The sequence below is a fragment of the Liolophura sinensis genome, chromosome 9 (assembly GCF_032854445.1).
Source record: "Liolophura sinensis isolate JHLJ2023 chromosome 9, CUHK_Ljap_v2, whole genome shotgun sequence".
Classification (NCBI taxonomy): domain Eukaryota; kingdom Metazoa; phylum Mollusca; class Polyplacophora; order Chitonida; family Chitonidae; genus Liolophura; species Liolophura sinensis.
This window is the reverse complement of record NC_088303.1, coordinates 20,921,681-20,936,388: the sequence shown is the minus strand read 5'-3', so window position 1 is coordinate 20,936,388 and position 14,708 is coordinate 20,921,681. Positions and strand designations below refer to the sequence as shown.

Below are 14,708 nucleotides of genomic sequence, written 5' to 3'. Positions count from 1 at the left end.
GGGTCATCAAGTGCACTGGTGTTCGTAACATTGTCATGCATCTTGGTGCCATCTTACATGAAGTGTATACAGATTGTCATGCTTCATCAAAACTGTGTTCATGTTCATATAATGATTGTGTTACTTTAAGTGAATTGAAATAATGTGTTGGAAACTTACTGTGTATGTAATGATGAACATGTTGATTATTCCCATGTATATTTCTGTATGTTGTTTATTTGCATTTCATGTTGTGTATGCAGTAAAATACATGTACCCTTCTAGTAATTTGTGAAGTATGAGTTTAGAATGAATTACATGTTTTTCAAGACATTATCACAGTCTACCCAAAGATATGTTTTGTTGTCCATGTACTGCTTAACTTTTGACAGCACAGCCTAGTTCAGTCTATCCATCAAAGGCATTAATCATCAGAGGGTTGCATCATGGGTGTTAGGCACTGTCAGCTGTGAACACACTGGCTGCTTCTGCACATTTTCCTCTCTCTGCTTTGGAATCTAAGGCTTTCTTTTTGCTTCTGCACTTTGCCATTCTCTCTGTTTATTTCATCTCACGTTGCATTTTATTTTCATCAAAATACAGGCTTTGTTGCCTCTGCCATTGAAGTCTATTCTGAAAGAAAGAAAGTTTTTTTTTATTGTATTCCACACTTGTTTGTTTCGGTTTCTTTCTTTGCAGTAGCCGCCAAAGACTGTACTTGTTTACTTAGTACTTACAATCAGTTGCGCAAGCTTTGGGAAAATAAGGATAAACAAAATTCACAACAGCCCCACCCCACTTTGCGGGGGCAAGCCATACAGCATGGCCACCGGAAGCATGTATGCTCCAAGGCATCTTCCATTAGCTCGGGTTTGTAAACTAGTCTGCAGCAAGCCACTGTCGCCAAACCTCATATGTAAATTATTTGCTGTAAATAAAGTTGAATGTCCCTTTTTGTTGTCTTTACAGTGCTCTGTAGTATGACATCGCCTTGTTTACATCCAACAATTTACCTATGACAGTTTGTGACTGTGGCCCAAGCTGTCCTCTGTCTATCTATGCACTATACGGTTCTGCCCTGCCTACAAAAGTGCCTTGGCACCCAGTTCAGGATTTAAACCACTGGCACAACATATTCACTTTCTAATAGTCTGGTATTTTAATCTTATTTAATTTTAATACCTGTTTTCTAACTCCAAACCTTTGCTGATATTTACACTTTATTTATACCATGGCACCTGCTCCTCATCTTACATGTTTTCTTCCTGAGGTAAACCCTTTTGGTTTGGGAGGTTTGCATTTGTACTGCACAGCTACGGCACAGCCTCACGCAAAGGTGAGCATTGCTGTGGGGCTGTTTCTCAGTACTGTGTTGCGGCTGCTCATTACTGTGTGGCCGGGGCTCAGTATTGTGTGGCTGGTGCTCAGTGCTATGTGATAGCTGCTCAGTAACTTGTGGCTGGTTCTCAGTACTGTGTTGAAGCTGCTCATTACTGTGTGGCCAGGGCTCAGTATTGTGTGGCTGGTGCTCAGTGCTATGTGATAGCTGCTCAGTAACTTGTGGCTGGTTCTCAGTACTGTGTTGAAGCTGCTCATTACTGTGTGGCCAGGGCTCAGTATTGTGTGGCTGGTGCTCAGTGCTAAGTGATAGCTGCTCAGTAACTTGTGGCTGGTTCTCAGTACTGTGTTGAAGCTGCTCATTACTGTGTGGCCGGGGCTCAGTATTGTGTGGCTGGTGCTCAGTGCTAAGTGATAGCTGCTCAGTAACTTGTGGCTGGTTCTCAATACTGTGTTGCAGCTGCTCCGTACTGTGAGGCAGTTCCATGTGTGTAGGGTTCATACTGGTCCTTAAAAACATTGAAAAACTTGATATTTGAAAGTAACTATCCCAGCCTTGAAAAGCATTGAAAATTGTGGTTTTGGCTTGATAATCCTTGAAATTTATTAGGCACAAAAAAGAAACTAACAAAATATAGAGTATTGCTCAAAATTTAAGGTAAGTCCACCGCTACATTGTTTACGTAGAATTTCCCATCATAACCGATTCACTTCCAGTACCGGGATCTGTAGCAAAGCTTTGATGTCCTCTAGATCCAACTTTAATTACTTTTTATAGAATGCTGACATTCTCTTGGGAAATTGGTATTCCCTCATCTTTAATGTGCTACTGTGTATACTTGAACCACTGGAGGTTCAACTAATTAAGTTCATTTTACATGGCTGTGAGCTTGTATAAATGTAGAATATTTGTTCCATGAAAACTGGCGATGAAGCTTCTGGTAAGGGGAGGTAATCTTATTCTCCTTGATTTCATCTGAAAAGTTAGACCTGATTATTTCCCCTTCTGTCAGTTGACTGCCTTTAACTCACTTAAATCTAGGTTGACATTAAATCATATGGTCAGCCTGCAACTAGTAGATTGGGTAACAGACAAACATATACATATAGATGGAAGTCATTCATGTTAAAATCTACATAGAGGTCTTAATCTTAGTGTGTTTTTATGACACACTTATCGGTTTCATATACATACAAACTAGCTTAAATGTAACCTTATTGGCTGGCTGTTGGTCCAAACAACCATTTCACTTCAGATATTTGCTTAAAAACTAAATCTAGCAAGAGGGTACATGTTTACTCCATACATGAAAATAATTTTTAAAAACTTGAGGAACCAAAGGCAGATTGATACATGTACACTTTCTCTTTGTTTTGTCACATGTAGTTTATCCCTTGTCTTAGATTTAGCTTACTGAGTTAGGTCTCACTCACTCTACATGTATGTCATTGTGTAGTCTGTTCTGTAGTGATTTGTGTAGTTTGTACATCTATCAGAAATCATGTAGCCCACTTTCAGAAAAAGTCAAGCAATTTTTTTCATAATTTCCTAAAATGCTCATCTAGGTACTAATGCCATAAAACGATGCAATTTGCAAGAAAAGGTGAAAAACTCATAAGGAATTTTTGTGAAAGTGGATCCAGTTTTGTGGCATTTGATTTTTTAAGTGGTCACATACAGCCAGTCACACGCCAGGTACTAATGAGACATTGTCAGATTGAAGGTTCAAATGTACTGAAATTAATAGATGAGAGAGATACCTAGAAGTCATTGGAGGCCATGGTTGCCTCTTGTGCTCATGTTTGGTGCATTGTTATAATCATCTCAATACAGATAGTATTACAGCGTTTACACTTTACATGTGTGACGCTGAAACAACAAGACTGAAAAAAAAAAATAAATGAGTAAGTGAAAGTTATACAAATAATATGTAGGCAGGAAGGGGAGGGGGCATTGCTATGACTGTATGATTGATAAAGGTTTTGTGGCTGGCTGAATTGCGTTTTGGATACTCTGTTTTACACCTTTTTCTTATTATACCTTCTGTTTATGTTCTGTCCCCCATTACTTACACATACAGTTGATATTTGGAGTGCCTGTACATGTATTCCTGTATTTGTCCTAAAATTTTACTTTATCGGCTAGTACAGGTACATGTAGCTGTGACCTCTCAGCTGACCTGTTTATGGTAATGTGTCGAGTGGCTTGCAGATTGTTGGAAGGGCCCTTTGGAAGCTGGCTTTGGCTGTTCTGTTAACTGCTCACCCACCCATGTGGCTATTCTATGTAATGTTCACCCACCAGTGTGTAAGGCAATGTGTTCTTGACACAAGCCCATGTTTGATGATACACCTAGACCTGCCTCTTGTTTGACAGCATTGTTTTGTCTCTCTAGATACTGCACGAGTAATAGCTATCCTGTGTATAATAACAGCCTAAGTTGTGCTCTTATTCTTTTTTTTATTAGCCTTTTATATCTTTGTATGTTGTGCAAGAAAGTGCAAAACAACATGAACACAACTCTAAAACAAAAAACAAAAGAACATGTGAGATGTTAGTTTCGTACGAACGCATTTTAACCGTATCTGCTGTAGAAAGGTAAATGAAGAATAGGCGAATAGCTGCCAGGTAGTTTTGCATCTACCTGATAGTTTTACAGTTTCTTTAGTGTTTAGTAATATTGCATACACTTATCTGCAAATTGTAGAAAATGTCTGTTTCCAGCATTTGTGGAAATCTGTTTAATAATCTGCCTAGCTCCAGAGTTGGTGGTTAGGAAGTTGATTGGCTAACAAATGGTTTTACTTTCACTGGCTGCATAACATAGAATACCTAGGATGCTTGAATCGAAGAATTCTTTTTGTTTATGATCAGAAGGATGCAGGTAGCTAAAGGTGCTTGGTGGGACTGAACAGCTAAAGCCGTTTCCATTTTGTTTTTCTCCCTATTGTACCATACAGTTCACTACGCATGTCAGTGTGTACCCTTCTTTCCCTGTCGGCCACGGTTTCTGGCTCACAAATCCCCCGCTAGTCGGGAGACCAAGTCACCAGCGCCATCTGGGGAGGTGGAGCCTAACAACAATCTGCAAGAGAAACTGTCGCCTGAGATCAGCGCTAGTAAGGCTACTTGCAATAACAGTGCGTCAGGCTCAGGTCAGTGGCATGCACTCACTCTGTGGCTTGCTACTGACAACTACCTCCGTCTGATGTATCCTCATTACCATGCTTACCTGTATGTAACACCATGTGGATATGTGTACTGGATCAGATACTCTTTTAAGTCTGTACAAGTGTGTGCATTCAGTTACATGTAGCAGTGGATGTACATATAGCATATATCCTAGTATGTAGCAGACATAGTGACGTGTATAGGCTTCTACCTTTTCATTGTCAGTGTACATGTATTAACATTTTCTCTTGTCCGTGTATGTACATGTTCAGCTCAACACAAGTGGTTTTAAATGGTTTTGTTGAAGCAAGTTTGCTTTCACCATGTTTAACCCTGACTCATCCGTATATGTACTGTGGATCTCACTGAAGATGCTGATGAAGCCTTTTGGAAAATTGATATGGGAAATATTTATGCATTTTAAGTACTAAGTCTTAACACATAAATGATATTGGTGGCCAACAGGTTTGCCTCTCCGGCCGGTTGTAATCACAACATCAAATACACCAGTTACAATGGGGTTTGATGGCTGAAAGCTTTCCACCAGGGACATGTATCATGTATAAGACAGGTTGTACAGCAATCACAAGGTCAAGTACACCAATGCGGCTGATGGCTGAAAGCTTTCCACCAGGGACATGCATGAGGCTGATAAAGTCAGGTACACCAATGGGGCTGATGGCCAAAGCTTTCTACCAGGGACATCTGTGAGGCAAATACACCAATGGGGCTTATGGCCAAAAGCTTTTTACCAGGGACATCTCTAAGGCAGATAAGGTCAGATACACCAATGGGGCTGATGGCCAAAAGCTTTCTACCAGGGACATGTAAAAGGTAGATAAGATCAAATTCACTAGTGGGGCTGATGGCCCAAAGCTTTCTACCAGCAACTTGTATAAGGCACATAAGGTCAGATACACCAATGGGGCTGATGGCTAAAAGCTTTCTACCAGCAACTTGTATAAGGCAGATAAGGTCAGATACACCAGTGGGGCTGACGGCCAAAAGCTTTATACCAGGGACTTCTGTAAGGCAGGTTGTATAGCATTCACAAGGTCAAATACACCAGTGGGGCTGCTGGCCGAAAGCTTTCTACCAGGGACATCTATAAGGCAGGTTGTAGAGCAGCCACAAGGTCAAACGCACCAATGGAGCTGATGGCCAAAATCTTTCCCAAGGGACATGCATTGGGACACCAATGGGGTAGATGGTCACCAGCTTTTCACCAGGCAAGATGTATTAGAAGGGTCCAACATTGGGGATATAAGTGTGCTGTGGGAAAACATTCCAACAAATTGAGGAGGGGATGTTTCTTTGCCACTTGATGATGCAGAAGATGCAGAAAGACTGGAACATAAGACGAAAAAACACCTATTTGCATATCATGACATAGATTACATGCAGAGCATATTTTGGTCAAGGTGTCATTCATGTAGAAAGTAAAAGGACAAAAGAATGTGTTTAAGATGTCAGAAGTGGTGTCTCTGTCAGAAGGTGATATTGTTTTGCCTGTTGCTGTGGCATGCAGTGCATATACATGAAAAGCCTTTGTATGAACACAAGATTGATTTTTTCTTAAGTAATGGAAAGTCGATTTTTTGCAGTGATGCTTTAGTTCTGCATGTCATATGGTCTACACGTAGCTCTGTAGATGCCTGTTACATTTATAACATTTCTGCTGTCTTGATGGATTTACTTTGGTCTGTAGCTTCTCTCTCCTCGCTAAATGCATGGGAGAACTTCAATACATGTAGGTAGTTTTGAGGATCAATTTTCATAGAAAAATAATACCGTTATTGCTGGGATTTCTGGCATTTGGGGGGAGGAGGGTGGGACAGAATTGTATTAGTTCCAATTCTGAAAATATCAGGTCTCCTTCGGTTCTTAATCCAGTCAAAGGTTTAAATTTTAGTCAAAAATGTTATTGGTTGTTCATAATGCAACAAGGGGACACCATAATTTTGACTGGAATTGAAACTTGTCGTATGATAATCTGATACTATGACATACATTTGTGTACACATTTACATACAGCATCCTTGTATGGGAGTTGGCCTTATTCTTCACACACTTGTACATGTAGTCAGTCGGGCCCAGTGTAGAATATAGATCATGTTTAGGGGAACAGATGCATTACATATGGATAACTGTGTGTGTTTCTATTGGAAATAGCTCCTAAATATCTCTGAGAGAAGCCAAGTTTGTGACCACCACACTGGGTGTCTAAAACACTCCATGAGGAAATTCCACATACATGGCATACACCATACACACATGTACAAAATTCTCCATCTCTGTTGGAAAGCAATGGAGTTTAATCTTGTCATCAATGAATGACTAAATCACCCCAAATATTTAAAAAAGGTGGTGCAGTTGGGATGGTTTACTTTTTCTGAGCACCTATAACACACTCTTGCACTGTGAGGCTCCCCTAATTCAGTTTTTTGGACATGTCCCAAATTGCACTTGGTACACACAGGAAATGTTTGGTTAATAGGTGAGCTATCACAGTTGATGATCTTACTATTAACATGTATGTCAGTCCAATAATTCTACTTCACATGCACCCGTTTTAAAAACCAGGACACTGCAACTAATGTTAACTTTTTTAAAGTATGTAGCTCCCATTTTTTTTCTCATTTTTTTTAAACCGGATTTGTTTTATGGCCCAAAAATGCAGGAGAGTTATCCTTTTTGGGATTGTTTTGACAAATTATGACTTTACAATTGAATAAATGTCAATAATGAAGAGTATGTTCGCTCATATATGTGCAAGTGCTGTTGTGGAATGTATGTTTACCCTCGATGTCTTTTGGGCCCAGAAATTGGAAAGGATATTTACATTGTCTTCTGCTTGTTTACACATTTCCTTGTATTTATATGCAAAATTCATTGCTCGTGTTCGTATTCCTCAGTAGTAGATACTTTATTGGAGTTTGCATATTTAACTGAATATGTACAAGGTGGATATGCTTGGTCTTGCAGGGAGTAGCGCCTCTGGCAGTAGTGAACGTCGGAAAAACGACAAGGAGAAAGGAAAAGCGAGCCCAGGACACAGCGGCGGCAGTGATACAGAAACAGGAAGCTTAGCCGGGGCACGACGAGGTCCCCCTAGCGAGCGGAGTTTACCCCCACCCCCACCAGGGCTAGCCAACATGCCCCAAGATCTCAGCGGCAGTCGACAGTCTTTCAGAATGGCCATGGGAAATCCTTGTGAGTTCTTTGTGGATGTCATGTGAGATGTCATGTGGTCTTTCCCGTAGCCATTCAGCCTGCTACTCTGCCTTCTTGTCATTTATATTTTCATTTGCTCTGTGGCTCGTCATTCTGCCCTTCTGTTTTTTGACCTGGTCAAACCGGTGGTTTTGCATGCTACAGTACTGCAACCTTTGGAAGCAAAAGTCGTAGCAGGACATTACCAGGGAGTAACATTAACAAAAGCACCAAGATGGGACAGGACTCGTGTTAATAGACATTTTCAAGCATCGATGTAACTGAATAATTAGCTGTGCATGTTGGTGTTGTGATTCTGTCTTTAATATCAGTAATCTACTCATCTCCAGACATTCGTTTTCATCATAATGTCTCAACTGATTTCCTGTTTTCCTGTAATTAAGTGAAATAGGTAAATTTTCTTGGCATGTAAATTGATATTTATATTAGAAGATACAGAAGCATTATTGCCTTTTATTCAATTTATTTCTATTGTATGCCTTGCTTTTGTTGAATATCTATAGGAAGTATTTTACTGTACTTGTACCTCCTGTCATTGTAGCTGTGAAATTGTATGCCTATGTATCTCTACCGAAAACCTAAAACAATCCATGCCTTCTGTCGTATCGCCTTACAGGCCAGGATACTGACCTGTGAACCCGTGACCTTTAACCTCGTGATTGATGTCAACGTCTGGGTAGCATGTTAGCACATGGAAGTGAATACAAACATTGCCTGCCATGCTTGCACCCTCCGTTGTGGTAAATGCTAACTGTGATGCCGCTGTTGTGGCCTGCCTGTAAGGAGCAGAGGAAGAGCTTGTGGAGAAGTGCTGGAGTTGTCCAGGACTGGTGGCAGCAGAGGGATATTCACTACGCTTAGACTTTGCACAAAACAAGGTGGTGCCCATCTTCTAGGACTTGATGTCAGAGTGCACAATGTTGCTGGACTTCAGAGCCTCTGATAGTGGTGAATTTGTAGTTATTATGGAAAGACTAGCATCTACAGTTGATGGCAGAGAAAAGGTGGACGACGATTTAAAGTGATTTAATATCACTTTTTCAAGATTCCAATGCTATTCAGCTTTTAGAACTTTGTCTTGTTCTTGTTGGTGTTGCTTGTGAGCAATGGCCAAGATCTGTTTAAGCATTGAATTTCTTTGTTAATTTGTTCTCTCCTGTGTATGTTTACCCACATAATTGTGTGTAATTGGAGGAAAGTGAACAAAGATGTTTTTATGAGCTAGCATAATGAACATGCCTGAGCAGTGTATCTTAGCTACAAGTTTTTGTGTGCTGACTAGAGACCTTGACCTTCTGTGAACTAGTGACCTTGATATTGTATGCGAAGATATGTGGACCATTCAGAATGAAGAAAGTAACAATTCCCTCCTATGCAACACAATGTCTGCAGAAGTATGGATGTGGTACATTTTAACAGTGAACAAGTGACAGGTACATTTGCACTTCATTCTAGAGTGTTGTTGTGTGTGACAAGCCCTAATTTCCAATTGCTATCCATGAGTTATGGGAATGCAAGGTGCTGTAACCATTTTAAATGTTGAAACAAATCTTTACCGTGTTTTTAAGGGATAAGTGAATTTTAATCTTTAAGAACTACACAAATTCTAATACATGTATATTTTAATTCTTAAAGTTTATACCTTTTGTGCTTGGTTAGTTTTTTTCTTTCTGGAAAACTTGTTCTTTAGATATTAACTATTGTCATGCTGTGTTTGAAATATTTACTAAGAAGAAAAACATGATACTCTGCTGAAGAATTATGTGATAGAAATGTTCTTCTTTTGACAAAATGTGGTCTTTAGAAGCAATAATAGTTCTGACGGTTGGTCAGACTTCAGTTTTTTGCATCAGGTGTTATACATGTGAGGGTCGCAAAGGACTAAAATCTTGTTTCTGATTATTTTACATTTGAACCTGGAATGTACAGCTGAAGTAATTCTGTTCTCCAAAAAGTCTGGTGGCTTACATTTTGACACGGAAAACAAAAATGATGTTGTCATTTCAGAAAGCATCTGAACAGTATTTAACAGTTTTACACCAGTGAGAGTTTCTTTAAGAATGTAAGAGGTTTTACATTTTTTTTTTCTCTCTCTTATAAGAAAACATTTATATGTACATTGAATCCGTAGTACAATGGTGGGCTGGTCTCACATATTACTAATAGTCAGACTCTGGTCAAGTCTCAGAAGAAATACATTTGTTTTCTGTTGAACACTTAAGATGTCAACATAATGGTAAATGAACAGACTTTTTTGTGTTATTTTCTAAATATATGTAAATTGATGTCTGCAAAAGGCACCCAAACAACATTTGCTTGTCTTTTTGGAGAATTTTTACCCCACAGATGTCTTATGGATAATGGTTAACATTAGGGTCTTCCTTGGAAATTGTTCACCAAAACCAAAAATAAATTATGCCAAAATTGTGAGCAAAAAAAAATCACATTCATTTGATGTTGCTTAAATATATTCTTCTGAAATATTTTGTAGTCACTGGTGAATAAGTATGGTTCTTATAGTTGCGAATCTGTTTTCCTCTCGTTGCAAAACTTAAAGCGTATCATTGGATTTCGTGTTTGAATATCAACCTTGATATCATGCAAATTGTATACATATCAAAGTAGGTGATCTACTATCTTTAATTTTAGCTACATGTTACATCATATCATTGTCATATCCAGACTGGATTTTAAAGCACTTCTGCATTTTGCAGTCCGCTTTTCTTCTGAGAAAACGTACATATATACCGAACGTGCATATAACAAATTTTCATATGTAAAATGTCTACTCAAACTTCAATGATCAGGGAAACAGTAAAGATCACAAATTTGCAACAGTAGTATGTTACTGCTGTCTGTACAACAGGTTCGGGAAATCAAAATTTCATCATGTGTTCATGAAATAAAAATGTTTTTCTGTAAAGGATGGAAAAAAATTGGATAAATGTTCCCAAATATGTCATGCTTGGTGATCCTGTATGGATTCTGCATCTGGGTGAAGTCTTACTTGACCTTATTTATTTTTAAATATGTTAAAATAAGGACTTACCATTGCTTTAAATGTTAAATGAATCCTAATGCTGGTTTCAGAGGCTGAAGTATTCAGTTAGTGAACTATTTATTACTGGGATGATTGGGACAGAAGTTATCATGCTTCTAGCATCCATTGCTGCCATATTGTTGCAGTATTTCTTTTGAGGTTTAATGTATTTTTTGATGATAGGCTTTTTGGTTTCCATTTTTTTTATTAGACAATGAAAGAATGTGATGTTTTTTTAGAAGATGAGAAAGCATTGGTCCCATCAGCAAACTCTGACAGCCTGCAAATATGCCAGGTTTGTCTCCTCTTAAAGATATTGGTATTCTGATATTGGTATATTGGTGTGAACCAGGCAACAATAAATTTGTTTAACATGCAACCTGGTCTCAACTTTCTCAAACTGTTCCCTCCCTCACCCCCACCAATTCTGTTCATTAGTCCTATCCCACTACCCCATTCTACCCACCCCAACCTCCACCCTTTGCCATCTGACCACACATTACCACCTTTCCACACATATCGTCAGTTGTCAAAGTTAACCCTATGACTATTGTATACGACAGTTGCCCAAAATACCAGCGAACCAATTACCAAGCAACCTAGCTCATCCAGGCTTTCAGACTATTTAGTGTAATAAGACACTTCAGCAGTAGCCTGCTGATCATGTTCACAACCTGTCTTTAATGTACATATTGATTTTACTTCAGTGCATGTTAAAAGTAATGCACGAAAAATGTCACTGTCACATTTGCGAATGAAAGTGCGAGAGATATTTGTTTTTTGTTGGGTTTTTTTCTTGGTTTGTTAAGGGGGGAATACCCATAGCTAGTCCTATGTTTTTTCATATATAGCTTTGGCCCACCTTGGTTTTTGCTGAGGCGTATTGACGGCCGATGTAGCGGAGACTCTTACCTGTTTGGTGAGCCCATGCGTGAATGAAGCTGGTAAGGTGTAGCTGCTGTACATGGTTTCAGCACATTTGTCATAATAAACATGTAAATCCTGAACAGTATGCCCTTTTGTTTGTCTATTCTTTGTAGGGCAGTGTTAAAAAGAGCTTAAATCATATGGGCAATATAGCAATGGTGTTTATTTATTTTTTATTTGATTGATGTTTTGAGTTGTGTTCAAGAATATTTCACTGCTATGACATCAGTCAAGATGATGGATGAATGAGACTGAGCATAGTCCCTGGGATACCAGCAAGCTAGCACAGCAAACTGATGAACCTCCTGATGGAAAGATGTAAAAAGCATCTAAAGCATGGAATGTGGCTCCAGACTAGCATCCTAGTGAGGCAGCACTGAGAATAAACATACATAATGTGCAGAGAGATTATTTGAGTGGCATTAAACCTTAACTGTGTAAGCAAACAAGTCTGTACATCAGTGATGTCATCCTAGTCGGGGTACTGTACTACCTAGTGCGAAATACTGATTATAAGATGACTTTTTGAGCGGCAAGTGTCGTCCGTAAAGTCTGAACACACTCCTGATACTGCTATATGCTGGCTGCAGAATTATGAGGAGATTATTTGGGGGTTGTCCTCTCTGGAGAGGAAAAAAAATACTCAGAATGCAATCTAATTTCATTAAAACACTATCTGTTACATCCAGAGAAGATAAGCACCGACTTAACTGAATGGCCATTATTGCCTTACAAATGTCAACAAAATATAAGATCATATCTCTGCCCTCCAGTACCGATGTAGTGCACACCTGGAAAATGCAATCTCATAACTCATCATTGAAGTAAATACCTAATATCAAACAGGGTGCTGGTGAAAAGGAAAATTCCCACGTGGATGTAACTTGTACAGTTTAGCCTGATAACCGTACTTCTGTATGAATTTCCATCCTTCCATGTGGCCGATCCACTGGAGACTCGGCAGATACTTCATATGTAAGAGTGTGTTTAGAAGCTACTATAATGAACCCTGCCAATAACCATCACCCAAAAAGTCATCTTTATATAATAGTGTATTTCAGACTATCTATGCTTAAGATAACCTAAACTGCCATGACAACAACTAGCGTATATTTACTTCTTTGATACATGTTTCACACCATACCAAAGAATGTTTCACTTATACGGTGGCGGTGACCAGCATTGTAGTTGGAGGAAACGGGGCAGAGCTCGAGGGAAAACGCAGGACAATCGTAGGCTGCTAGCAGCGCCTCAAACTTATACTGCTGGGGAGGAAGCCACCATGAGCCAGACTTGAACCACACTTTACACTTTATTTACTGCAATCACAACTTACATTTACTGTATATCCGTGTATGAGATGACAAATCTACATTTGCCAGGTATGTGAACAGTGCAAGAAAGGTAAGTTCCCCCCAAAATGTTGTTTGATATCTCCCTTGATATGTACCAGATTGCAATGAAATTTTGCACACACCATCCCAGTAATCCGGGGGGCGTGGTATATCAAGGATTAACATGCAGGTGCAGTTGTGTGCCAACGGGCATGTGCAAACTGAAAATCAGTTGATTTTGAAAATTTCACAAAATGAGTCAACCAGATTTTTCACTGCCAAATTTTGTTTTTATCAGAGAATTTGTTTTACCAGTCCTGAAATATTTGTGCGCACTAAGGATATGACACACACCACAAGAAATTCATGCGGTTAAACATGACCTGCATCAGGTCTGAGATGGTCAATAAAAGGTTCTCGGACCTGAATCGCCCACATTACTGCCCACAAGTCTTGGACAATCAATGTTGCACGTTTTGTGACTGTGGTATACCATGCCTCGATTATGCAATACGGACATTGGCCTTTAGGAGGCTAACACCCCTGTAAAACAGGTTGCACGTCGACTGGGGGTGACACCATTCAGAAATTGCAAGCGAAGTTTCTCGCATCAGGAGATGTCAAGGACCTGCCAAGAAGTGGAAGGCCCAGTGCAACCACACAAAGACAAGATCGGCCAATCGTAAACGCTGCACTAAGGAACAGAACAACATAAGGTATAAGGGTCTGAGTGTGCCACACAAAAAAAAAAACAATGCCATTTTCGACTCTGGCGCGGATTCAACTTGCTCGTCATGTCACTGAACATCCATTTTGAATTTCAGCACCAGAGGTTCGAGATCAGCTGGTGTCGGGGCGAGAGGGTTGAGTGCCCAAACAATCAGGAGACGTCTAAATGCCATTGGAGTACGTCCCAGGCGGCTGGTGAAGAAAGCTTTGTTGCTCCGCCGTCATAAGATACATGTCTGCAGTGGGTGACTAATCACGTTCGATGGACTAGACGGCAATGGGGCAACATTCTTTTCACCCACGAAACACGTGTACGTCTCCGTCACGTTGGCTCTAGGAGACGTGTGTGGCGTCGGCAGAGTGAACAGCGTGCAGCCAGTAACGGCCTTTGGTGGTGGCAGCGTAATGGTCTGGGCAGGCGTCAGTTTGACAGGCAAGACTGATCTGGTTCACACTGAGGGAAACTTGAAAGCTGCTGGCTATGTTGCTCAAGTTCTGAGACCGCATGTTTTGCCCTACACATTCGCCGTTTGAGATGGATTTGTCTTCATGGACTACAATGCACTTCCACATCATGCAAGGATTGTGAATGACTTCTTCCAAACTGAAGGCATTGACCGGATCCAGTGGCCAGCGTGTTCTCCAGATCTCAACCCCATCGAACATCTTTGGGATCAGTTGAAACAATCAGTCTATCGTAGAGCTGGGATGTAGTCCACTCTTGACGATGTGAGACGACTCCTTCGGGAAGAGTGGTTAGCGATCCCGCAACGTCGGATCGCACACCTCATCTGCACAATGCGAGCGCGTTGTCGAAATTTGATAGTCTCGTGGCGGATACACACGATATTGATAATTACTGGAGTGAAATTGATCGAATTCTGTGATAAAATAAAGAATTGCCATTGAAAAATCTGGTTGTCTCCTTTTATGAAATTTTCAAAGTCGACCAATT

General features: G+C 40.0%; 1 protein-coding gene across 8 annotated transcripts in view; it reads left to right on the top strand.

The window, feature by feature from the left end:
- Nucleotides 1–11,769, top strand: part of LOC135474910 (segment polarity protein dishevelled homolog DVL-3-like) — a 49,313-nt gene extending 37,544 nt beyond the window's left edge. For 2 of the 8 annotated variants that reach the window (XM_064754590.1, XM_064754587.1), the window contains 2 exons: nt 4,279–4,473; nt 7,475–11,769. In XM_064754590.1, coding sequence (XP_064610660.1) covers nt 4,279–4,473; nt 7,475–7,728 — 449 coding nt within the window. In that variant the 3' untranslated portion in view covers nt 7,729–11,769. Of the gene's footprint in view, nt 1–678; nt 850–4,278; nt 4,474–4,954; nt 7,424–7,474 lie in introns of those variants that run through there. The other 6 variants (XM_064754591.1, XM_064754589.1, XM_064754594.1 and 3 more) reach the window with 4 other exon arrangements.
- Nucleotides 11,770–14,708: the final 2,939 nt, after the last annotated feature.